Raw genomic sequence first — 25010 nt, 5'->3', positions numbered from 1 at the left:
GCTATACTCTCAGCTCTTTTCTAAAAATACAATATGCTTCTAATCAGAAGTGACATTGTCTGATGATACATATATAAAGTTTTATATAGTTGGTCATTTAAAAAGTACATTGTCTTTTAATTTGTTAGGTTCAAACTTACATCAATATCGTCTCTCTTTCTTTCTCTCTCTCTCTTTCTAGTTACTGGACCCTTATCCGAATTGCAAATAGCCTATGTATGCAGAGAAACCTTACAGGTACTACATTTGCTTATGTATGTGGTCCGCTCCATTCAAAGGGTAGTTTCACAACTGATAACTGTAAAATGGTCACTTGCCCAAAAGAGAACAATAAATTCATAATCTTTCTCATAAACTAATATTTTTAACTCTATAAAGCTAGTTATTTTTCATGAATACCTTACAAGAATCCTTTTAAGCAAATGCTGAGATACATGGTGGTCATAAGTGATGATGTGTGTTGCTGATGCACACAATAATCAAGTATAATTGTCTATGGCATCTGGTTCTCATTTGCTATAAATTAAGGGAAACTATAGCTATATACTGAGGAGTGAATTCAGCAGAAGGAATATAAATATCTATATACTACTGAGAAATTAGAGACCTAAATACTACACAGTATTCATAGATTAGAAGACTTCATACAGTTCTCCCCACACTAGATCAAAGGAAATTCCAATCAGAATGTAAGCAGGCTTTCTTTTTGAATTGCTTTTCAAAGAAATAGGCAAGGTGATTCTAACTTCCTGTGCAAATGCAAAGCACCTAAAACAGCCAAACAAATTTGAAAACCTGGTGTTTAATGAGAGAAAGCTGATCAAAATTTCTTGGAAAGAAGAAAGAATTATAAATGAACACAAGAGAAGGAAACTTCAGGACCAGGAGTTTGACCTATTGGTAGAGTATTTGCCTAGCATGCATGAAGACCCAGGTTCTATTCCTTGATACCACATACATAGAAAAAGCCAGAAGTGGTGCTGTAACTCAAGTGGTAGAGTCCTAGCCTTGAGAAAACCCAAAGAGTGCTCAGGCTCTGAGTTAAAGCACCAGGACTGGCAAAAAAAAGAAAGAAAGAGAGAGAGAGAAAGGAAACTTTGGAGGGTGATGAGTTTGTTCATCATCTTAATTATGAGGTCAATATTTTAATAAGTATTTCTACTTTTTACCAGAAAGTGAATCCAAAAGCTTTGTGGTGAAATTAACATTAATTAGTGAAAAGAGACTTATCTAAATTTTACATAACAAAAATACTTTCTAGTTTTTTTCTTATTTGATCAAAATTGACATAGAAACTTAGATGTTTTACAATTTTTCTAATATTCTATGTTTTAAATTTCAGGGTCTTGCCTATTTGCATACTAAGGGTAAAATGCATAGAGATATCAAAGTAAGTTCATTTTATATGTTTAAATTACTAAATTTTTTGCAAGAAATTTTATGATACTAGTTCAATAGAATTTGTAATTTTGTTTCAGGGTGCAAATATTTTATTGACAGACCATGGTGATGTAAAATTAGGTATGTTATTTCAAGTTCCTAAAACTCTTTCCAAATATACTTTAATGAGCTGTTACATGAAAAATAATATGCAGGTTTCATATTTATATTGAATCATAATAATCCTTATCTTGACAGTTAATTTTACTCCAGTGACTCAACTTAAGGAAATTAATTTTAAAAATAGACAATCTATATCCATAAAAATATTAACCACATTATAATATAAAAATACAACATAAATCTCAAAAAGCTGCTAAACTATAAATAATATGTTACTTATATAACCTATTATTCAATCAAAATATCTACAATATATGCTAATATCTGCTGGTGCATCAAAGACAAAATGAACTGTATGTATTTTAAGTTTGTTTATAACTGTGCTTAACAAAAAGCAATATAAAAGCTTATACATAAATATTTAAAAAGAAAAGAAAAAGGGTTAGGAGTGTGGCCTAGTGGTAGAGTGCTTGCTTAGCATGCTTGAAGCCCTCGGTTAGATTCCTTGGTACCACATACACAGAAAAAGCTGGAAGTGGTATTGAGGCTTTGGTAGAGCAATAGGCTTGAGAAAGCCCATGGACAGGCCCTGAGTTCAAGCCTGAGTTCAAGGACTGGCAAAAATAAAAAAAATTTAAAAAAAGCTTAAAAGGTGAAAGAAACTTTGTTTTAAAAAACACCAGACTATTTAATAATTTTTTGTTAGGTTTAAAGGAATTTTGGTATTTTCTCATGTGTTTTTCCCCCCTAAATTAACTTCAGTGTTCTTATAATAAAAGTATCTTACTACCTTTGTTCCTAATAAAGTACATTTTGATTCTAGTAAAATTCCATCAAATTCTTTTATTTTATTGAGTATTTATAAACTCAGCAAGAAGAGATTTGGGGTATTTATACATGTTTCTCTGACATAAATATCCTAATTATTAGCAATACTATGCCTAAGTGTGAAACTTGAAAAGACATATTTTCTGATCTTTTTTTTTTTTTTCTCACCAGCGGATTTTGGTGTGGCTGCAAAAATAACAGCTACGATTGCAAAGAGAAAATCTTTCATTGGCACTCCTTATTGGTAAGACAATGTCATGATTGACTTTGGCCCATTTTTATTTCTACTTCTTAGTGATTAGTCTTGGTACTTAGTAATACAAATGATCATTGAAAGCCAAGAGATACTGCATGCTCTTTGATAGTATTCTCACTTGCCAAAAGATTTAAACCTTGCTGTGGGTCCACATCATTTTACAAGGGAGAATAGGTTGCTTATTTCATTCAGTAGATCATCGATAGTCTAGTTTAGGTTCATTTTCTGTGTGCATTCTCTAGACGGTTGAAACCATCAATTGTGAAGGATAATTTTTTTTTCATTTCCCATCTACCACACTTACACTTTTCTAAAACAAAATAAAGTAAGAATCAATGACACATTTCGACAAGGGTGAGCACTTACTCTCTGGTACCCGCAGTGTATGACCATCAGATCTCAGTATGTAGATTCCACATGAGTAACACATTCTCAGTTTTCCACGTGCTCCTTCTTTCCTGACGTCCTCTACAGCATTCATTTCTTTAACCCTTCAGCTTCCTGCTGCTCATTCATTGTCTTACCTCCTTGGGAACTTTTCTTTGAACTCCATAGGATTTCATAGGTGTTATTATTCATTTCCTATATTACGTTAGGACTCATATAACACAAACTAAAGTAAGATAAGATTTGTCTACAAGTCCCGACATTCAGAAGAAGAAATTTGAGATGTTTAATGAGTTTTAGAAGAATGATGTGTAGCTGGGTGCTGATGGCTGGTGCCTGTAATCCTAGCTACTCAGGATGCTGAGATCTGAGGATTGTGGTTCAAAGCTGGCCTAGGCAAAAAAATCTCCATGAGACTCTTATCTCTAATTAACCATTCCAATTAACAAAGTGGTACTGTGGCTCAAATTGTATAGCACTAGCCTTGAGCACAAAGAAGCTCAGGGAGAGGTCTGAAGCCCTAAGTTCAAGTACCATAACCAAACAAGAAAAAAGAAAAAAAGAAAAGAAAAGAATGACATGTGATGTTTGTTTTAAGTCTTTCCCAGTGAACACCTTTCCACCTCTTTCCCTCCAACTTTGATTGGGAAATTTTAATGTGTTACATATAATTTTCATTTGTTCTTTTTAGGATGGCCCCAGAAGTTGCAGCAGTGGAGAAAAATGGTGGCTATAACCAACTCTGTGATATCTGGGCAGTAGGAATAACAGCAATTGAACTTGGGGAGCTTCAACCACCAATGTTTGATCTTCATCCAATGAGGTATTCTTATTATTCATGTTTTTGCATTTATGAATAAACCGTGGGGGAAGTGGTGGTACTTTATTTTTTTAAGTGTATCAAAATAGTAAAGTTTAAAAGGGATTAATCTTATCTAAAGCCTGCTTAGTTCATATTGGTACTCATGTAAAACATAGAGTGAGTTGCTATAGCATTTACAACTTCCATAAAACACATATCCCTTAATAATCAGACTAGAATGTGCCAGTATTATTAAACAAGTCCTTTAGAGTTCTTTATATTAACTTTTCCATCAATTGATTTTTTTTTTGATTGGTCATGAAATTTGAACTCTAAGCTTTTCAGCTCAAGGCTAGTATCCTACCATTTGAGCCACAGTGCCACTTGTGGTTTTCTGGTGGTTAATTGGAGATGAGTCTCTCGGACTTTCCTGCCGGGCTGGCTTTGACCCATGAGATGATCTCAGCCTCCTGAGTAGCTATGTTTACAACCAGCCAGTTGATCTTCTTTATATGAAATTATAAGTGGTAGTGCATACTTGCTTTTCAAGAATATTCTCATTTTCTTTTTTTTTTACTTTATTTAAAGTTCTGAAGAAATATTTGTGCTTACTATAAATTATCATTTATGTTTTAAATAATGTCTTTCTGAAAAAGTATATTTTAGAGCTTTAGAAAAGGTTTGATAATTTAAAGGAAAATAGATCAAGTTAAATTTTAAGCTTTAAATGATTTTTTGTTTAAAGGAAAATTGAGGCCTGGGAGTTTAGCCTAGTGGTAGAGCACTTGCCTAGCATGCATGAAGACCCAGGTTCAATTCCTCAGTACCACAAACATAAAAAAAGCCAGAAGTGGTGGTATATTTCAAGTGGCAGAGTGCTAGCCTTGAGCAAAAAGAGTCCAAGGACAGTGCCCAGGCTCTTAGTTCAAGCCCAGGACTGGCAAAAAAAAAAAAAAAAAGGAAAAGGAAAATCAACAGAATAAGAAAATCTATGGAACATGCTTTCCTAATGTAAGATTGACCACAAAAAACATGTATACTGAATATGCAAGAGAGATTATTTATTAAATTCCCTATACTAAAGAAACATAGAAAAGTAGAAGTTACATCAAACCAACTATTATCTAGTATACTCACAGATAGACCTTTACGAAAATAATTTAGAGTTACTTACCAGAGGAAGTACAGATGTTTCAGTGATTCCAGTACTTATGTACATATACAAGGATTATCCATTTGAGGATATGATGGGGAACTTTGTATCTACTAGTGAGATGATAAATTATTTAGCAGTTGTGACAGCAGTTATATCTGTTTAAGCCAAAACACATGGAAAAATCGACGGTCAATGAAAAAAATGCAGGATGCAACATTACTTAATATAATAGTTAATAAGCATTTAGATAAAGGCTAAAAATATTTTTAAACAGTATCTTAAAGTAGTAAGTAGGTGGATTTTTTTCTCTCAATTCATTTTCCTGTGAATTGTTTTCTTTTTTACAAAAAGAAGATATGTTGATTTTGTAACAATTACTAAAATAGAGCGTTTTAGAAATTCCTTAATTCCTCCATTTTTCTATCCTGTAGTCAATAGAAAATTGGGACTTTGTCCCTAGACAGAGTTTTGTTTTCTTGTAGATTGACTTATAAAAAGAGAATATGGAAGATCATTATCCAAATAGAGCAGATCAAGAAATTAATATAATTTGCCTATGTGCTCAAAATAATGTAGAAACAAGTCTTTAATTAAATATATAACCTAACCTATGTTAGCATAATATATCATTTATATGTGTTATAGAATATACAATTTTATAAACTGTTTAAGATATACTAGTTATATAGGTTATTTATGGTAATAAAACTTTTAACAGTTGATAGTTTTGTTTTGTGCATATGAACTTGTTTGAGATTTAAATATCTGTGTTGCTAGGAAAACTTCCATAGCCTACCAAAACTATAAAAAATGTAGTTTCTGTATCAGTTTTTTTTTCAGGAACTATATATGACAGTCTTACAAATTCTTGACAGGATATTTATTTTGATTGGAAGGCATAGCAAAATGGTATTTTGGTATTGTCCTTTAACTGAAATTTTTATTTCAGGGCTCTCTTCTTAATGTCAAAAAGTAATTTTCAGCCTCCAAAACTAAAGGACAAAACAAAATGGTGAGTTAAAGAATATATTGTTTTACCTAGTTTTATAGAATTTTCTGTAATCCTAGCTACTCAGAAGGTCGAGATCTGAGGATCAATGTTCAGAGCCAGCCGGGGCACTAAAGTTCATGAGACTCCAATTAATGACCAGAAAACCAGAAGTGGCATTGTGGCTCAAGTAGTGGAGTGCTACCCTTGAGCACAAAGAGACTCAGAGACAGTGCCCAGGCCCTGTGTTCATGCCCCAGGACTATTAAAAAATAAACAAACAAACAAACATAAGACCCTATCTGAAAATGAAAATTAAAGCAAAGAAAGGGGGTATATGGCTTATAGCATAGAGCTCATGTCTACCACACTGAAGGCTCAAACCCAACACTACCAAAAAATAAAAAAGAGAAAAGAAAAAGACATTTTGCCTCCTAGTTAGAAAGTAGAGAAGATCATAAATTGTATAATTGACACAGAATACCTATTTCTAATTTTAGTGTAGTTTTTAAGGTGATATGTTTCTGTTCTATCATTTAATTGCATTTATGTTACAAGACAAGACACAGATGTTTCTAAGGAATGTGCCATGCTTCAGGTGTCAGTCTTTTGTTTAAATAAAATCAAGAATCCTAAGAAAACATTTCAGACTTTTTTTGGGGGGGGATGTGGGGGGGTCATGGGGCTTGAACTCTGGGCCTGGGCATTGTTCCTGAGCTCTTCAGCTCAAGGCTACCGCCCTACCCCTTGAGCCACAGCCCCACTTCCCCTTTTCTAGTGATTAAATGGAGATAAGAGTCTCATGGATTTTTGTGCCCAGGCTGGCTGTGAACCTTGATCCTCAGATCTCAGCCTCCTGAGTAGCTAGGATTACAGGTGTGAGCCACCTCACCCTGCTAACATTTCAGTCTTTCTAGTTGCTTCTAAGTTAATTTTATTTGATAATACAAGAAAAACTAACATTAATGAAATATTTTTATTTGAAGGTCATCAACATTCCATAATTTTGTCAAAATAGCACTAACTAAAAACCCCAAAAAAAGACCAACTGCTGAAAGACTGCTGACTGTAAGTCGTTGGAATTGTGAAGTGATTTCTTGTAGTCACCTTGTGCTTATATATATCACTAGAGTGAAAATACTTAGGTTTTTAATATGAATGTTAGTAATCTCTACAGCAGCAAATTTCTTGTGAAGTCTGGTGAATAAATATTTTTGCTTTTATAAACTGCACCATCTATGTACAGCTACTCTACCATTGTAGCCCCAAAGTAGCCACTGATAATATGCATACTATACCTAGATGTAGATAAAACCTATTTACAAAAAAGGAGATAGCACAGCAGATTTTGTTAGTGGGCTATGGTTTGCTGACCTCTGCCATAAAGAAAATTTTAAAATATTATTATCTAAAATGAATTGTGTTTCTTCGTTTCTTAAGTAAGTTTGCAATATGGTCTGTGTGTACTAGGTATGTGTAAAATACCTCTCTGAGAAAAACTTAGTGATTATAACAACCTAAGAAAACTTTACCATTTACCAGTTACCATTAACTAATGTAGACTGCACTTGGTTTTTTTTCTATTTGAATTATGGACCAAACAACACTCTGCATTTGTATATCAGTAGAATGTTACATGAATAATAAACACCATTGGCATGGGTAAAGTTATGATTTTATGACTTACTATAGATCAGATAACTGACATAAAAAGTTATTTGTGGTCTAAACACCACAAAATGTGGTGTTTTAATTGCAGTGATATATTCTCAGTATACTTATACACTCCCATGTTTATTTCTGCTAGTTCCAGAAGAATGAGAATAATATTTTGTATAAACCATAGTTAATAGGTATATTTCTGATTTTTCTTTGTCTCCTTTTCACTTAGCATACTTTTGTTGGGCAGCCAGGTCTCTCAAGAGCCCTAGCTGTTGAACTGCTGGATAAAGTGAACAATCCAGACAACCATGCACATTACACCGAAGGAGATGATGATGACTTTGAGGTAATGAAGTGTTTACAGCCTAATCTTTGAAAATAAATGTTTATTGTAGCTTCAGAGCTTACTTTCTGATACACTTTTTCAGCTTAGTTAAAATAGATTTAGCATCAAAGATCAATTAACAATGAGAACAACACTTATCCTGCATATAATTACCAATTTTTGCTTTTTTATAATGCTGTAATTTTCATAACCTGTTAATAGGATTAGTTCTTCTTAACAAGATCTCTCTCTTATTTTCCAAATTTGCTCATCTCAAGTTGGGTGGGATTTTTTTTTTGTCTTGTTCTGTTTTGTTTTATAGTGCTAGGATTTAAACTTAGATCCCTGTGCTTGCTATGCAATACCTCTACCACTTTTGAAACATTTATCCATCACCATGTATTTTTTGCTTTAGTTATTTTTCAGGTGGGGTCTTGCATTTTTCTGAGGGTTGACTCCTCACAGCCTCCCCAAGAACCTGAAGTTATAGTTGTATGCCATAACACCAGCTTATTGATTATAATGGGATCTCATTAACTTTTTTGCCCTAGGCTAGCTCCAGAATCCAAATCTCCCAAATCTGTACCTTCCGGTTATTACTCTTTGTTGCTGCCTGAAGTTTGGGTTTTGGGAATTGTTCGTTTGGGGATCTTTCTTGTCATTTTGTGGCTTGAACTCAGGGCTTTGAGCTCTTGCTCACCTTGCTTGCTCACAGCTGGAGTTCAGCCATTTAAGCCAGCCATGTTTCTAGCCCACCTTTTAAATAGTTGGGGTCTTAAGAATTTTTCTGCTTGGACTACCTTTGAACCATGGTCCTCCAGTCTCAGCCTCCTGAGATAGGGTATGAACCACTGGGGCCTGAAGTTTTGAGCAGGAGGCAGAAGTATAAATCTGCTTCACTCCACACATCCCTGAGATCCAGAGGATACTTTCTTCTTATTAAACCTTAGCTTCCAGTGACAGTTTGGTACCCTGTAAGGCATATGTAAAGGACATTTGGCCTGTAAGAAGTAGACATTTTAAGAACATTACTTTGAACTAAGGAAAAAATGTTTGCCTAAAACATGTATACATTGTTTTTCTCAAAGAAGACTCATTTGAAGTGCAGTTACTTTTTTCTATGATTTCTCTATTGATGACAGAACAGAATACAAATAATTTTTTAAAAACCGTCTTGAACTTCTCAGTGGAAAATGTTATTATTACCATTGCTTATATAATAATGTTACACAATTCCCTAACTCTGTTACTCTCAGTAAATAACCATAGACTTATTTTTGAAGACTGAAAATCAGGAATGAGGTTCTTCCTGAGAGTCTATGTATGCTTTTATAAAATTTAAGCATCTTTTGCAGTATCTTCCCTGTGTATTGCTCTTCTCTTATAATTCCTTTTTGTATTTCTGTGAATCAATCTCTTAATTTCCTTTTTTGTTGTTTCCCCTTATATTTCTATCTTTATTTTTAACAAAAATATGCAACTAAAGCTTACATGTTAATTGATTTGTTTAGCAAATGAAATTTTATAGTCAGTGTTTTTAAGCTTTATTGCCGGGGCCAACCGGCAGCAAACCAGGGTTCGCAGATTGGGGTTCCTGAAATAGGGGACAAGGACTAGGAAGAAAAAGAAGAGAGACAGACACACTAGGTCCGGGATGTCCGCAGTCCAGGCAAAGACTGACTAGACTGCCGCGTTTATTTTCCCCTCCCCCTTCTTCCCTCCTCCTCTCCCAGGGAACCTCCAGGTGTTACATTCATATGGTAATTCTCAGGTCATTTACATAGAATAGGGCCAGAAAGCAATAAGACAATATAGCCATCGTCTGATGCAAGTCAAGGTACAGTTTGATTCCACTCTGGCTCCCAACACTTTATATTTTATTTTATAATTATCATGCTAGTTAGCACCCATTTAGTACTCTTCATATGCCAAATATTTTTCTGTGTAATTCACCTGATCATCAAAACTGCCTTGTGTAGTAGGTACTGTTGCTAATGTCCTCCTTTTAGAAATGGGGAAGTAGGTAACAAATAATAGAAATTACTAAAAAATTAAAAGAATTTACCTGCTCAAAATCATATGGGTAGTAAGTAGCAGAACTCTCTGGTTTAATATGCCATCATTTCTATTTTAAATGCTTAATATAAGTAGTCATTGGAAGGTCTTTGAAAACTAATTTTAGGCCAGGCAAGTGTGGCTCATGCCTGTAATCATAGCTACTCAGGAGGTTGAGATCTGAGGATCGTGATAGGGTTGAGATGAATAAGACTTTACTCCTTGGAAAGTTTAAACATTATTAAAACTTATAGCATAAATAAAGAATTAGATAATGCTTAGTTTTCCTCACTAACAGTGTAAATATGAACCTCCCCCTTTATTCCACAATATATTATAGCCTTGCTAGGCCCTTCTGAAATTGTTTGTGTTGAATGATTCCTTTTAGTCTTTGAAATATTAGACTTTCTACCATGTAGTAATGTTACTATCCCAGTCTTCATAGAGCTGGTAGTATTGTCTCAAAATTCAGAAATATCAGCAAGTCATTTATTGGTGTGATAACTTCTACAGAATTGGAAGTATAGGATGCAGTGGGGGCATATTATAGGACAGGAATGAATTTACTGCAGAAGTAATAAACTGTAAATCTGAAGATAAAGGAAGGAAAGAAGAGTAAGTATCCTGAGCAAAGGAAATTTCACAGTGAATAGGAGAGAAATTTCTGTACTTGTAAAACTAAAGAAAAGTCAGTCTGTTATAGCAGAAAGCAAAGAAGAAAGGGATAGGACATGAAATTATAAAGCTGGGCACCAGCTGTCAAACCATGTTAAATTTTTAGGCTTTCAGTTACTGGTAGTAGGAAGCAGTCAGAGCTAAAGGAATTATGTACTCGGCTTTGCATTATTTTTCTTTCTTTCTTTCTTTTTTGCTTTGTTTTGTTTTTGCTGTTGTTGGTTTTTTTTTTTTTTTGCCAGTCCTGGGACTTGAACTCAGATCCTGGGCACTGTCTCTGAGCTTTTTTTGCCCAAGACTAGCACTCTACCTCTTGAGCCACAGCACCACTTCCAGCTTTTTCTGTTCATATAGTACTGAGGAGTTGAGCCCAGGGCTTCATGTATGCTAGACAAGCAGTCTACCACTAAGACACATTCCCAGTACTTTCTGGGTTTTTGTTGTTTTGTTTGTTTTTATCAGTTGTGGAGCTTGAACTCAAGAGCGTGCATGCTATCCCTGAGCCCTTTTGCTCAAGTCTAGTTCTACCACTTTGAGCCACAAAACCACTTCTGGTTTGTGGTAGTTTAATTGGAGATAAGAGTTTCAAGGACTTTCCTCCCTGGGCTTTGAATCTCAGTCCTCAGATATCAACCTCCTGAGTAGCCAGGATTACAGGTGAGAATCACCAGCACCCAGCCAAGATGTGCATTCTTAAAGAGCACAGTGAGTCCAATACTAAATACTGTTAAGGGACTACTGAAGTTATCAGGAGGGAGAGCATGATAGTTTAAATAAAGATGCTAGAGCAATAATAATGAAAAGTTCATGAATTAAAGAATTATCTCAGAGAATTGGCTATTGGGTTAAAGACTTGAGAGATGACAAGATTGTCAGATATATAACTGAGGTACGTACAATAGAATAAAATCAAGTTTGAGGAGAAAAAGTTTCATTTATACTGATGAAGATGGTGCATAAGACTTTCAATTACAGAAGACTAATAAAGAGATGTGATTGGAGCTTGGAGAGCAAATTTTGAATTGCAAGTAAGGATGTGAGAGAGGATCAACTAGGCAAAGACCAGTAGAAACAAAGAGGGAAGGAAAGTTTCAGTATATTATATAGAAGTTAAAGGTAATCTTTGGATAATAGGTGGTTGTATTTGATGGCTTTAATGAGAATAATTTGCAAACATTACAGAAGATTTGATGGGACTCAAAGGTAAACATAGCAGTTTGTTAGATTTAGTTGTGAAGATATGGTAAGATAGAACATTTTCTAGAGGAGAATGAGATGGAAAGGGATGTATTGATTGCTTAGTCATATTTTATGTGTGTGGAGGAACCTTGAATAGGATTAAGTGCTTATGAAACAGTATGATAGCAAGAATGCAAGAAAAGCAACATCACTAAGCAGAAATGGGGTCTAGAGAATGATGAGGGACATGATCTTTGATAAAGTAAGACTTCTTACCTTAGAAGGTGATGATTGATAGTATAGCATTGACTTCTTTTTTCTCTGTGGTATGTCAGAGTATCTCCTGACAGTGTTAAAAGAATGTGGAGAAAAGTGTGAAATAGAAATTGAGAAGTGGCACTGTGGCTCAAGGGGTAGGATGGTAGCCTTAAGTTGAAGAGCTCACGGAAAATGCCCAAGCTCAGAGTTCAAGCCCCACAACTGAAAAAAAAATCTCCATTACTCTATATAAACAAATGCATTCCAGAAATTGAGAACAATAAATGGGCTGGATAACTTAGCAGTATGGAAGCTCAAATGAAATTAATTTTTTATTTTATTTTTTGTTGGTCGTGGGACTTGAACTATGGGCCTGTGCCCTATCTCTGAGCTCTTTAGCTCAAGGCTAGTACTCTACCACTTGAGCCACAGCACCATTTGCAGTTTTCTGGTGGTTAATTGGAGATAAGAGTCTCATGTACTTTAGTGCCCAAGCTGGCTTTGAACCTCAGTCCTCGGATCTCAGCCTCCTGAGTAGCTACTATTACAGGCATGAGCCACCCACACCCAGCTAAATGAATTTTCACTGTGTTATTCTGTGCAATTTCCTCCAGCAATGATTTATTTTGCAGATGTAAATCAGACATATCTGGTTGGGTTGGTCCAGGGTTGGCATTTGCTGTGCCCCTGCAGTAAACAGTGAAACAGGAAATTGAGAATATTGGCAAGAGAATTGCTTAAAGTTGGTCTAGTAGATAAAACGTAATAGGAGAAAAGATAAGAAAGAGAGGTGCTGTTAGAGAGTAGTAGGTCAATGAGCTTGATACTTCAGTAGCTACATTAAATTAGAATAATTTAATTGAGAGAGAAAGCTATAAAGATTTAAGTAGAGAGACTTAGAATATCAAGTTGTATATCTAGCTGATGATGCTGTCAATGTATTGAAGTATGTGAGATTATTTTAAATCCAGAATTATCTGTCCACTTTAGCTTGTGAAGTCTTTTGGTATAGCCAGATGTGGTGGCTCATACCTGTAAACCTAGCTACTTGGGAACTTGGAAGATGGAGAGGAAGAATCACAATGCAAAGCTCGTTGGGGCCAAAAAAAAATAGCAAAAGCCCATTTCAACCAATACAAGCTAGTTGGGTCCCACATGCCTGTCATCCTAGCTATGTAGGAAGTATTAATGGAAAGATCAAAATCCAGGCCAGCCATAAACCTGAGACACTATTCAAGATTATAACTAAAGCAAAAATAGCTGGAATAGTGGCTCCAGTGATAGAGTGCCTGCCTGACAAGTTCAGAGCCCGGAGTTGGAACCCCAGTACTACCAAGAAAATGAAAAAAGAAAAAGAAAAAGGTATCTTGGTGTGATGGCTGTCCCATGGTAAATACATTTTTAAAAGGAAAAAAGGAAGACCACTTTCAAAGCCATCATTAATTTTGAGAGATTGAGTGGAAGGAGCAGGAACAGTTAGATGGAAATACTTTGGTTTTTGTTTGCTTGCAATACTTTTGTTCTCTCTGTATCCAATATTATTTCTCTCCATACTCTTGTATACTTACCATTGCCCTTAAATCTGACTCTTCCTATAAAATCTGCAAAAACTTTCTTTTGCTAAGTTAATAAAGCTGAGCACTCTCACCGGACATTCAGAGGCTCTGTGATCTGACTCACCCTTACCTGTCTTTCCAGCTTTGTTATCTCCTTATCAACCTTCACTGCACCCAAGTATCAACCCAGTTCTGCTCCCTGCACACACTGCATCATTTCCTTTTCTTCCTTACATCACTTCATTCATGATCTTTCTGTGACCTAGTGTTTCTCCCAAATGACTGCATAGCCAGTACCTACTTGTCCTTAAACAAGGCCCCTGTACATCACGTCACTCATTCAGACATCTGTGCTCCTTTCCATCAGCACAAAGTTTCTCCCTCCCTGGACTTTAGTAGCAATCTATTTATCTTCTTAATAAATGGCACTGATCATTCTCTAATGTAAATATTTATATGTTGTGCCTTCTGAGACTATAACCACTTTGAGAACAAGATTTGTCTCTGACTTTGCTGAGCCAGTCCCTTTAGTATTTTGCATAATAAATGAATAAATGTGTAAAGTATCTTAGTGTTCATTGCATTTATTTTGTTTTTTTCCTGTGATTCACCTTTTTAGTAGCTAAATCATTTGTCCATGAGTTTTCACTTAATTTAGAAGGGACAGTTTAACCTTTCAACTTTGTCACCAAATTTTTTTAAGTATGTGTATTATGCTTATATTCACAGCCCCATGCAATCATTCGTCATACCATTAGATCTACAAACAGAAATGCCAGAGCTGAACGGACAGCTTCAGAAATAAATTGTATGTGTTTGGTATACATTTTCCATTTGTGGCTTTGGAGGGTTGAGCTGGGTAATCTTATGTTATTATTAAGTTATAAAATCGCAAACTAATTGAGGCTATATACTTTTAATATATCAGAATACCTCTAATGTAGGTTGCTTTTCTGGTTTTGTTGAAACTCCTTTAGTTTATCATTTTTAATTAGTTTTGATTTAATTATGGTTTTCTAATCATGCCAACTAAAGGACATTTGTAAGGACAAAAATAATAGAAAATTATCATTGCATATTATCACATAACCCAGAGGCATGCCATAGTTAGTACTTTCTTGAATTTCCTTCACATTTTGGGTTTTTTGTTGTTGTTGTTTTGCCAGTCCTGGGGCTTGAACTCAGGTCTTTGACACTGTCCTTGAGCTTCACTAGCACTTGAGCCACAGCACCACTTCTGAGGAATTGAACCCAGGACTTCATGCATGTTAGGCAAGCATGCTACCTCTAAGCCACATTCCCAGCCCCCATGAATATTTTTAAATAGAATTGTACTTAATAAAGAAACATTTTCCATTTATAAATGTAGACTTTATAACCACTATGTTAAGGTTGTATATTTCATTAGTTGATATATTCTAGTTAGTTCCCTGTTGAACATTTTAGGTTAGCTTCAATTTTTTTGGTCAGGGTAGCTTGAAGATGAATTTTTTCTGAAATATCTAAAGGGAAAGATTTATTATGTTTATTAACCTAATCTTCCATATTTTTATTAAGTTAATTGTTATTTAATAAAAAGTTTGTAAATAATATTTTTCAATTTAACTGCACTTAGAGTACTAGGTTGCACAGAAGTTTTAGGTGATATGGATTTACTGACTTCAATGCATACTTATTTCAAGAGATATCTATGTGTGATATACATATTTATAATACGTACTTTCTCTATCAAGATTGTCTACTCAGGGGCTGGGAGTTTGGCCTACTGGTACAGTGTTTGCCTAGCATGCATGAAGAGCTGGGTTCGACTCCTCGGTTACCACATACATAGAAAAAGCCAGAAGTGATGGAGTGGCTCAAGTGGTAGAACTCTAGCCCAAGGACAGTGCTCAGGACCTGAATTCAAATCCTGGGACTGGCACAAAAAAAAATAAAAGATTGTCTATATATATCTGCTCATTATGTCTGTCTTTTAAATCCTTGAACATACTTATAGTAGCTATTTTAAAGTTCTTATCTACTGATTTCTACTGTGTCTATCTTTTTCAACTGTTAATAGTTTCTATTTTCTACATTCATATGTATAATATTTTTAAGTTGTATTGTGAACCATATAATATAGTGTTGAACATTTGGATTTTTTTTCCTTCCTTAAAGAATTAATTACCTGAGAGAGGAACTTGATCCTTCCAAGTCTGTTGTCTACTTTTTCTAGAGTGCACAACAAGACTGTTCTCTGGGTAGACACTCCAGTGTCTTTTCTGGTATTGTGGGCTCACCAGGTGCTCAATGTCCTTCTAGCTGCTTTCTAACTACTGTTTCAACCTTACATGCCTTAATTTAGTCTTAGCCAGAGATGTAAGGAACCCTTTGCATATTTCTAGTTTCTTCATTGAACAGCTTTCTTATTTGGGGGTACTCTGTCCTTCAGATTCCCACTACTTAAGTAGTCCCAAGTTCCAATCTGTGTTTCCTTCAGTCAGAGAGGTTTCCTCTTTAGGATTTGATTTCTTGTGATCTACTTTGGGAAGTTTCCCAGGCGAAAAGTTAGGGTTAATGTGGGTCTTAACACATTGTATTTGCCTGTTCTTGAAAATCACACTTCGGTTGTATTTGTTTCCCTCTCTCCCTCTCTCCCTCTCTCCCTCTCTCCCTCTCTCCCTCTCTCCCTCTCTCCCTCTCTCCCTCTCTCCCTCTCTCCCTCTCTCCCTCTCTCCCTCTCTCCCTCTCTCCCTCTCTCCCTCTCTCCCTCTCTCCCTCTCTCTCTCTCTCTCTCTCTCTCTCTCTCTCTCTCTCTCTCTCTCTCTCTCTCTTTCTCTTTCATTGGTTACATAAGGGAAAATCAGTTCTTTTTCTTTTAGTATGGTTAGAACAAGATCATCTTCTGGAGAGTGATGAGAATCTCTAAGAGAATAGACCAAAGATTCATCCAACAGCAATAGCATGATTTTTTTTTTAAGGCAATGGTGTTGAGTTTGCACACAGAGTTGAAGGCATGAGCAGCAGTCTGTGTTGTAAAGCATGTTCATAATAATTTTAGGCCACTAAAAAGGAATCTTTTTAAGGATACCTTTTCTTGTTTTGATATCTTACATATTTATCCTATTTAAATTAAATCTCATTTCTTTTCAGTAACTGACACTAGTATATTGAGATGCAGTTGATAATTTACCATGTCTTTTAGTCTTTAAACTTGTTAGCTATAAAAGTCTAATTCTTAAATGTGGTATTTTATTTTCACATTTATTATGTCTTTTTGTAATGTATCTCCATACCTCCTTGCAATATTCTAGTTGTGACTGAAAAAAATGCCTTCATGTTGAGATGGAGTGTCATGGAGTTTTGGAGTTTCATGAACTTTACTGTGACTGGCATGGAACTGCAACCCTTCCAGTCCCACATAGCTAAAAGGATAGGTACACACCACTAACACCTGGCTTAGATTATTTTTTTAAGTGGGTACTACATTTTAATGAAATGTTTTTCAGTCTTTTATTGACACTTTTTAAAAAATTTATGTGGCACTGAGGAATTGAACTCAAGACTACATGCCAAGCACTCTACCACTAAGCAACATTTCCAGCCCTATTGACACTCTTATAACATTTTTTTTGTTAAATATAAGGAAGTATGTCAGTACTTTGTTTTGCTTTTTAGAAATCTTGTTTTTTTAGGAATTGCTACAAATCTTATTTGAAAGTGCTTCTTTTAATGCAGCTTGTTTGCTAAACCTATATTTAGAAATCTTACATGTCTAATTCAGATGTGACTATTAAGAGCGATGTTTTAGCCTTAGTCACATTAGATTTTAGAATTTTGGAATTCTGTATACCTTATAAGTGGGTACTAAATATAAGTAGGTACTAAACTATCTCTTTATCTGTTTTAGAATATTTCATACAAAAAAGTTACTCTGAATGTTCTGAAATTAATCTAAGGCCAAATAAAATACACAGAATATAATAATAGATTGCTGAACAGCATTGGCAATATTTAATTTGCCACTAACCATTTATTCTTTTTACATAATATATAATGTGTTTAAGTTCTTCTCCTCCATAAGCTTTATACTGAAGTAGTCTCAGAACAGAATTTGAAGCATAAAGAAAATTTTCTGAAGTTTTTCCATTAGCATCTACTTCAAATGAATTTTTTTCATCTTGTTTATATCAATGTGTTTGTTTCCAGCTTTCAATGCAGAATTAGGCATACATGTTAGAAATAGTCCAGATTTTTACTTTTCTTTTAGCCTGTGTAAAAAAGTGAGTCCTCTTAGAGTTAAAAAGTAAATAAAAATATTTTGTCTCATTTCCTGTCTTTTGTTCCCCTTCCCAATATAGAAATCTCTTATTACATTTCTGAGATTAACCATTTAAGATACTGACTTTATAATATTTGTTGTGTATTTTGCAGTTGACAGATTACAATTTGAACCTCCCCTAAGAAAAGAAACTGAAGCACGGGATGAAATGGTAAAAACAATGACTTCTAAAGTATTTTCATGTTAAATTTTTAGAAAACTTAGAATGAAGTCTACATTAAGGAATTAAATAGTATAGGTATTAAGTTAGCACTAAAACTTGAAAAAGTTGACAGTAACATTTATTTTGACTATACTATGATATACTACTTCAGACATTCATTTATACTCAAGTCTTGACATTGCATTGGATATTCAGCTTTAAGTTCTCAAGATCTTGTATCAATTTGGTTAGTTTGTAGTAAACAAATTTTTAATTCCCTTACTATTTTGTAGGCTTGAATTCTGGGCCTTCCACTCTTTCGTGCAAGGCTAGCATTCTGCAGCTTGAGCCATACCCACTTTTCTAGCTTTTTGCTCGTCAGAGTCTTGAGACCTTGTTTTCCTGGACTAGCTTTAAACCACAATCTTCACATCTGTCTTCTAAGTAGCTAGTATTACAAACATGCACCACTAGTATATGGCTTGAATTTTACTTCTTGCATTTTATCTATGAAGTTGAGGCTATAGCTTGGTATCAGAGCCCTGCCTTTGCATTCACAGAGCTCTGAGTTCTAGCCCCAGCAAAGCTGAAACCGAAAAAACAAAAAGTACTAATTACTTGTTAACCTTTATCCAAATAAGGGTTGGTAAGATAATGTTAGAGGTAGCCTAGAAGTTTTCTTCACATTCCCCCCACACACCTTTTTTATTTTTTTTGGCCAGACTTGGGCTTGAGCTCAGGATCTGACCACTGTCCTTGGACTATCTTAAGGCTAGAGCTTTACCAATTGAGCCTCAACACCACTTCTGGCTTTTTTCTGTATATGTGGTACCAACGAATCTGGGTCTTCATGCATGCCAGGCAAGCACTCTACCCCTAGGCCAAACTCTCAGCCCTCCCCATTTTTTTTCTTATGAAGAATGAAGTCAGGGCCTCATACTTGTTAGGCAGAAAGTCTACTAGTTAAGCCATAACTTCAGCTCTCTATACACTGGTTATTTTGAGATGAGATCTTCATGTATGCCAGCATACCACCTCCACCCACCCTCACCCCCAGACTTTGATTCTCCTACTTGTGTCACCAGGGATGATAGACACATGCCTCTGTGGCAAACATTGTGCTTCCCCATAGCTGGGATAACAGGCACATAGCACCACTTCAGACTTTTCCTGTGTGTATGGTACCGAGGAATTGAACTTAAGAGCTCGTGTGTGCTAGGCAAACACTCTACCACTAGGTCCCACTCCCAGCCCCACTTGAGTTTTTTAAATATAAAATGGTTTCAGATCTGTAAGAAAATAAAATGGTAAGCATTAACATTTAATATCTGTGAAAATAACACTTAAAACTGTATTTTTAATCTTCACAGGGAATATCATCAGATTCAAACTTTATATTACATTGGAATCCTTTTGTTGATGGTTCAAATACTGGCAAGTAAGTTGGTTTTGTAGCTAGTAACTATTTTACTTACACTAACAATTACTTTATTTCACTTGGTAATTTTACTCTATTACTTTTATTGTTGGAAAGGGTAATTTATCTTGCTAAGCTTTGATTTTTATTCTTAAAAAATACTTGTCAGCAGGGCACTGGTGGCTCACACCCAAAATCCTAGCTACTCAAGAAGCTGAGGATTATATAGTTCAAAGACAGCCTGAGTAGAAAGATTCACTAGACTACATATTCAAAGGAACCAGCAAAAAAGGAAGGCTAGAAGCATGACTCAAGAATGCCAGCATAGCAAACACTGAGTTTAACTCCACTTTGGGTTTTGTTTTTTTTTTTGGTATTATTTTGTTTTTGTTTCTTGGGGATCAGTCGTGAGGTTTGACCTCTGGGCCTGGGTGCTGTCCATGAGCTCTTCACCTCAAAGGCTAGCTCTCTACCACTTGAGCCACAGCACCACTTGAAGTTTTCTGGTGGTTAATTTGAGATGAGAGTCTCACAGTCTTTCTTGACAGGGCTGATTTAAACCACGATCCTCAGATATCAGCCTCCTGAGTAGCTAGGATTATAGGCATGAGCTACCAATGCCTGGCTAACATACACCCTCCCAACCCCAGTTCTTTTTTTTTTTCTTTTCCCAGTCCTGGGCTTGAACTCAGGGCCTAGGCACTGTCCTTGGACACTTTTTGCTCAAGGATAGCACTCTGCCACTTGAACCACAATGACACTTCCAGATTTTTCTGTATATGTGGTTCCGAGAATTGAACCCAGGGCTTCATGCATGCTAGGCAAGCATGCTACCACTAAGCCACATTCCCGGCCCCAACCCCCCAGTTCTATTAAAAAAAAAAATGTGTGTGCATGCCATGTGGGAGAAGTACTGTGGTCAGCCCCAGTTTCATCTCTTCAGTGTATTTACTTCATCTTGTAGATCTTTCTTCCTTCAGTAATTAAGCAAAGAAACTGGCCTCTATGAATTATTACTTATGTGTGTATACATTGCAGTTACCTAGGCACTCATTTGAAAATACAGATTCCAAGGCATTCACTTTAGTTCTATAGATCTGGGTCTTGCCTATTTTTGTACAGCCCATGTACTAAAAATGTAATTTTCTGCTAGGAGCCAGTGGCTCATACCTGCTAATTGGAAACTATTTGAGAGGAGAAGGGTGGATTACAGTTCCAGGCTGCCTGGGCAAAATAGTCTAAAAGAGTCCCTGTCATTACAGGAAATGTGAACATGGTGGTGGGCACCTGTCATCTTAGCAATGACATGGGCAATCCTAAAATATGTGGATTGCTTTTCAGACACCTGTCCAAACAGGATGTGAGGCCTACATCAAAAGGAATTGCACAGCCAGGCAGAAGTGGCTCACACCTGTAATCCTAGCTACTCTGAAGGCTGAGATCTGAAGATCGTGGTTCAAAGCCAGCCCATGCATAAAAGCCCGTGGGACTTTTATCTCCATTTAACCACCAGAAAACGGGAAGTGGTGCTGTGGCTCAAGGGGTAGGGTAGTGGCCTTGAGCTGAAGAGCTCTGGTACAACACTCAGGCCCAGAGTTCATCATCAACAAGAAAAAAAAAATCTACTTTTACATATTTTATTTCCATTAATTTAAGTCCTTGAGGGGTACAACATTATGCCAGTTCTATGTTCAGCAGAAAGGTTGTTCGAAATTTGTCAGTTTCCATTGGCAGGATTACCTTCTCCTTAGATTACTTGGCTTTTGATCTATGTGTTGCCAGGTTGTAGCATGGTAGTTTTTGCTTTGTATACATTGCACATCTCTTATCCAAGTAGAATTTAGTTTCTTTCATCTTGGGCGTAAATGCTTTCAGTTTGAGGAAAACTGTATGCTACCTTTGGTTCCAGAGATTTAACTTATAGCAAGTTAAAGCACCTCTGTACTGCATATATATAAGGAGAGTTATCCCTCCCCCCCTCTGTCCCTCCTTTCCTTCCTTCCTGACCTCCTTACTTCATTCTTTCCCTCTCTTCCTCCCTTCTTTCTTTCTTTCTTTCTTTCTTTTCTTCCTCTTTCCCTCCTGCCCTCCCTTCTTTTCTTCCTTCTTTCCTTTATGGGTAGCATTGAAACTTGGACTTAGGGCCTCATGCTTGCTAAAGTGCTACATGAGCCACACTCCTAGCTTTCTTACTTTTTAGTGTATTTTTAAGTATTATCTTTATCTTACGTTATAATTATTTATCACCATCTAAATTGTATTTATCTTTGTGTATTAGATCAACCTCAAAACGTGCAATACCACCTCCCCTGCCTCCTAAGGTGAGCTGCTTAAAAACTTTTAGCAATGAATTCTTGCTTCAATAACATTTTTAAATGATGTTGACTTTGTTCTCAGTTTTCTTTAGTATATTCTAGATACATACTGTTTTCTTCAGGAGGATGAGATAAAAATGTAAGGTATAGGACCAGGAGTTTGGCCTAGTGGTAGAGTGCTTGCCTAGTATGCACAAGGACCCAGGTTCAATTCTTTGGTAACCACATACATAGAAAAAAGCTGGAAGTGGTGCTGAGGCTCAAGGGGTAGAACTCTAATCTTGAGAAAGTCCAAGAACTGGCAAAAAAAAAAATGTAAGGTATATAGGAAAGCAAATTTTATAAAAATATAAGATATATAAGAAGGAAAATTTTATAACAGGATTTTTAGTAGGCATTAGAACAATTATTGAAATTATTGTTCATTTGAGAAAATACTTGACTACATGGAGGGATGATAAAACTGTTTATGATGGTTGTCTTATACCACATTTGACATCATTAGAATCATTCTTCATTAAAGGCATTCATTACTGATGATTAGTTTGGGTATGGCAGAGCTTTTTAAATCACATGTGAAGTTCGTATGTTGGAATAGTAACCCAACTCTTGCTTATTTTATTTACTTAGCAGAGAAAGAAAAACATGTATAGCCTTTACCCATAAAAGGTTTTGGTGCCTAATATTTATTTTAAGTTTTTTCTTGTCTTCTACAGCCAAGAATACATAATTACCCTGAAGACAACCTCCTAGATGAAGAAAAATCATCAACTGTAAAACGTTGCCCTGATTCAGAGAACAGAGTGCCCCACATTCTCAGAAGACAGAGTAGCCCAAGTTGTGGTCCCGTAGCAGAGACATCCTCTATGGGTATGGCTAGCAGTGTCAGAAGCCCTGGAGTGCATACGACTAGATACTGTCATCTGGGTAAATCAACTAGAGTGAAAAGAAAGCCATTTCATTAATGTGCTGAAGGTGTTTTTTTTTTTTCTTTAGTTTCTTTAGTTCCTATGAATGGTTTAAGCTTTGTAAATGTAAGTCCACATGTATGGGCTGTAGATTCAATTCACTTCAACTCTAATTCAAATCCCTTAGAATGTATCATAAGATCTAGAAAATGATTGTATATTATTACCTTCTAGGGTCTTGGGAGCTATGGAAGAAGGTATATGTATTTACATACAGCTGGGATAGGTATAATCTCAGCAATGGAAAGGATGAGGCAGGAGGATTATGGGCTTAAGACTATAATAGCTAGTTGAAGGCCAGCCTGAGATTGTTTCTCAATAAGACAGCTTCTAAAATAATAAACATTTAATGGAAAATTTGAGCTTTCTTAGGGAAATACAAGAGGGCTCTTGGAGGTTACTGAAGGGCTTAAACCAATGTTGAGGAAAATAAGAATGAGGAACTACATTAAAACAGGAAAATCTGACTTGTATTTGCAGTACAGTCTAACATGATGTATGATACTCTGTCAATAGATTGGATTTCATTGTTCTTCACAATGTAGAAAGATATATTCATTATTGTCATAGATTAGGAACATTTCTGAGCCAGGCGTGGTTGCTCACACATGTTATTCTAGCTACTTAGAAAGCAGAGATGAAGAAAACCACAGTTTGAGGCAAGCCTGGGCAAAAAACTTGTGAGATTCCTATCTCAACCAATAAATAAAATCTGGGCATAATGGTATATATCATCTTCGAGACATAGAACAAGCATAAATAGGAAGAGTGCTTTCCTAGACAGCCTAGGCATAAATGTGAGATCCTATTAATAAAAACTAAATAAAACTAAAAGGACTGGAGGTGTGGTTTAAGTGGTAGTGTACCTGTGAGGGCCCATATTAAACCATAGTACCAACAACACTGCTTTTGATGCAGTACAGAGTCTACAGAGTCTAGGGAAAGATAACAACAATAAATTTACTCACCTGACAGTAGAAAATATTCTCACAAGGAATCACCAAAAGAGAAAGAACTAGTAGGGTGAATGGGACATTTACTTGTGAAACCATTCAGCTTTTAATCATGATTCTCTTTAGGAAATGGTGATGGTATTTCAAAACTGCTAAGTGAAAATACAGAAGGATCATCACAGGTGCCACAATTACCAAGAAAAAAAGACAAGAGAGACTTCCCTGTAAGTACAACAGTCATTTGGCAGTTAAAGTTGTAGCTAATACTACATTTGTCATAGAAAGGAAATATTCTTAATTTTAGATTCAGATAGCCTGTTGCCAAGTTACTTCAGAAGCTGAGTCTTGGGGGTTGACTGCTGAGGGCCTGCCCATTTGGAGGCAGCCTGGGCCTCACAGAAGTCTTTTTTTTTTTTTTTTTTTGGCAGTCCTGGATCTTGAACTCAGGGCTTGAGCACTGTCCTTGGGCTTTCCTCAAGGCTAGTGCTCTACTGCTTGAGCCACAGCACCACTTCTAGCTTTTTTTTTCTATGTATATGGTACTGAATAATCAAACCCAGGTCTTCGTGCATCAAGCACTCTACCACTAGGCCAAACTCCTGGCCATTTTTTTTTGTTGTTGTTGTTGGTCATAGAACTTGAACTCTGTGCCTGGTTGCTGTCCCTGAGCTCTTCAGCTCAAGGCTACCAAGGCTACTGCCCTAACCACTTGAGCCACAGCGCCTCTTCCAGTTTTCTGGTGATTAATTGGAGATAAGAGTCTCATGGACTTTAGTGCCCAGGCTGGCTTTGAACCTTGATCCTCAGATCTCAGTCTCCTGAGTAGCTAGGATTACAGGTGTGAGCCTCTGTGCCTGGCTTTTTTTTTTTTTTAAGCTTGAATTTAAACAACTGAATTTCTTTTTTCTTAAAGATTAAGAAGTCTTACAGTATCAAAACTTTATTTTTCCCACAGAAACCAGCTATTAATGGTCTTCCACCCACCCCAAAAGTACTGGTAAGGGATATTTTCATGTTACCTACTTGCCAGTTTTAAAAATCTGTTTAAAAACAGTAGAAGTATGTTTGCTAGTAAGTATCTAGAGCTAATAAAAGAAAGGCTGTTATCAAATGCAAACTTATTAAATGCAATTGTAGATCAAATCCTATCCTCTAATTTGAGTGGATTAAATTTTAGAAAACAAGACAAGTGTAGTGGTACACCTTAGCACTTGTGAGGCTGAAACATAAAAATTGTGAATTCAAGGCCAGTCTGGGTAGTGAG

General features: G+C 35.9%; 1 protein-coding gene across 2 annotated transcripts in view; it reads left to right on the top strand.

The window, feature by feature from the left end:
- Map4k5 (mitogen-activated protein kinase kinase kinase kinase 5) overlaps nucleotides 1-25010 on the top strand; it is an 80431-nt gene that overhangs the window by 36091 nt on the left and 19330 nt on the right. Inside the window, exons 5-19 of one of the 2 annotated variants that reach the window (XM_090345070.1) lie at nucleotides 182-237; nucleotides 1343-1390; nucleotides 1479-1521; nucleotides 2503-2575; nucleotides 3666-3797; nucleotides 5882-5944; nucleotides 6907-6988; nucleotides 7812-7928; nucleotides 14360-14438; nucleotides 18044-18102; nucleotides 19464-19531; nucleotides 21789-21831; nucleotides 22542-22752; nucleotides 23873-23970; nucleotides 24702-24743. In XM_090345070.1, coding sequence (XP_090201196.1) covers nucleotides 182-237; nucleotides 1343-1390; nucleotides 1479-1521; nucleotides 2503-2575; nucleotides 3666-3797; nucleotides 5882-5944; nucleotides 6907-6988; nucleotides 7812-7928; nucleotides 14360-14438; nucleotides 18044-18102; nucleotides 19464-19531; nucleotides 21789-21831; nucleotides 22542-22752; nucleotides 23873-23970; nucleotides 24702-24743 — 1214 coding nt within the window. The remainder of the gene's footprint in view (nucleotides 1-181; nucleotides 238-1342; nucleotides 1391-1478; nucleotides 1522-2502; nucleotides 2576-3665; nucleotides 3798-5881; nucleotides 5945-6906; nucleotides 6989-7811; nucleotides 7929-14359; nucleotides 14439-18043; nucleotides 18103-19463; nucleotides 19532-21788; nucleotides 21832-22541; nucleotides 22753-23872; nucleotides 23971-24701; nucleotides 24744-25010) is intronic. The other variant, XM_090345071.1, reaches the window with a different exon arrangement.

The sequence above is a fragment of the Megascapheus bottae genome, chromosome 14 (assembly GCF_031878675.1).
Source record: "Megascapheus bottae isolate mThoBot1 chromosome 14, mThoBot2.hap1, whole genome shotgun sequence".
Lineage (NCBI taxonomy): Eukaryota > Metazoa > Chordata > Mammalia > Rodentia > Geomyidae > Megascapheus > Megascapheus bottae.
Note: the sequence above shows the minus strand (reverse complement) of the source record. Positions and strands in the feature narration are given on the sequence as shown.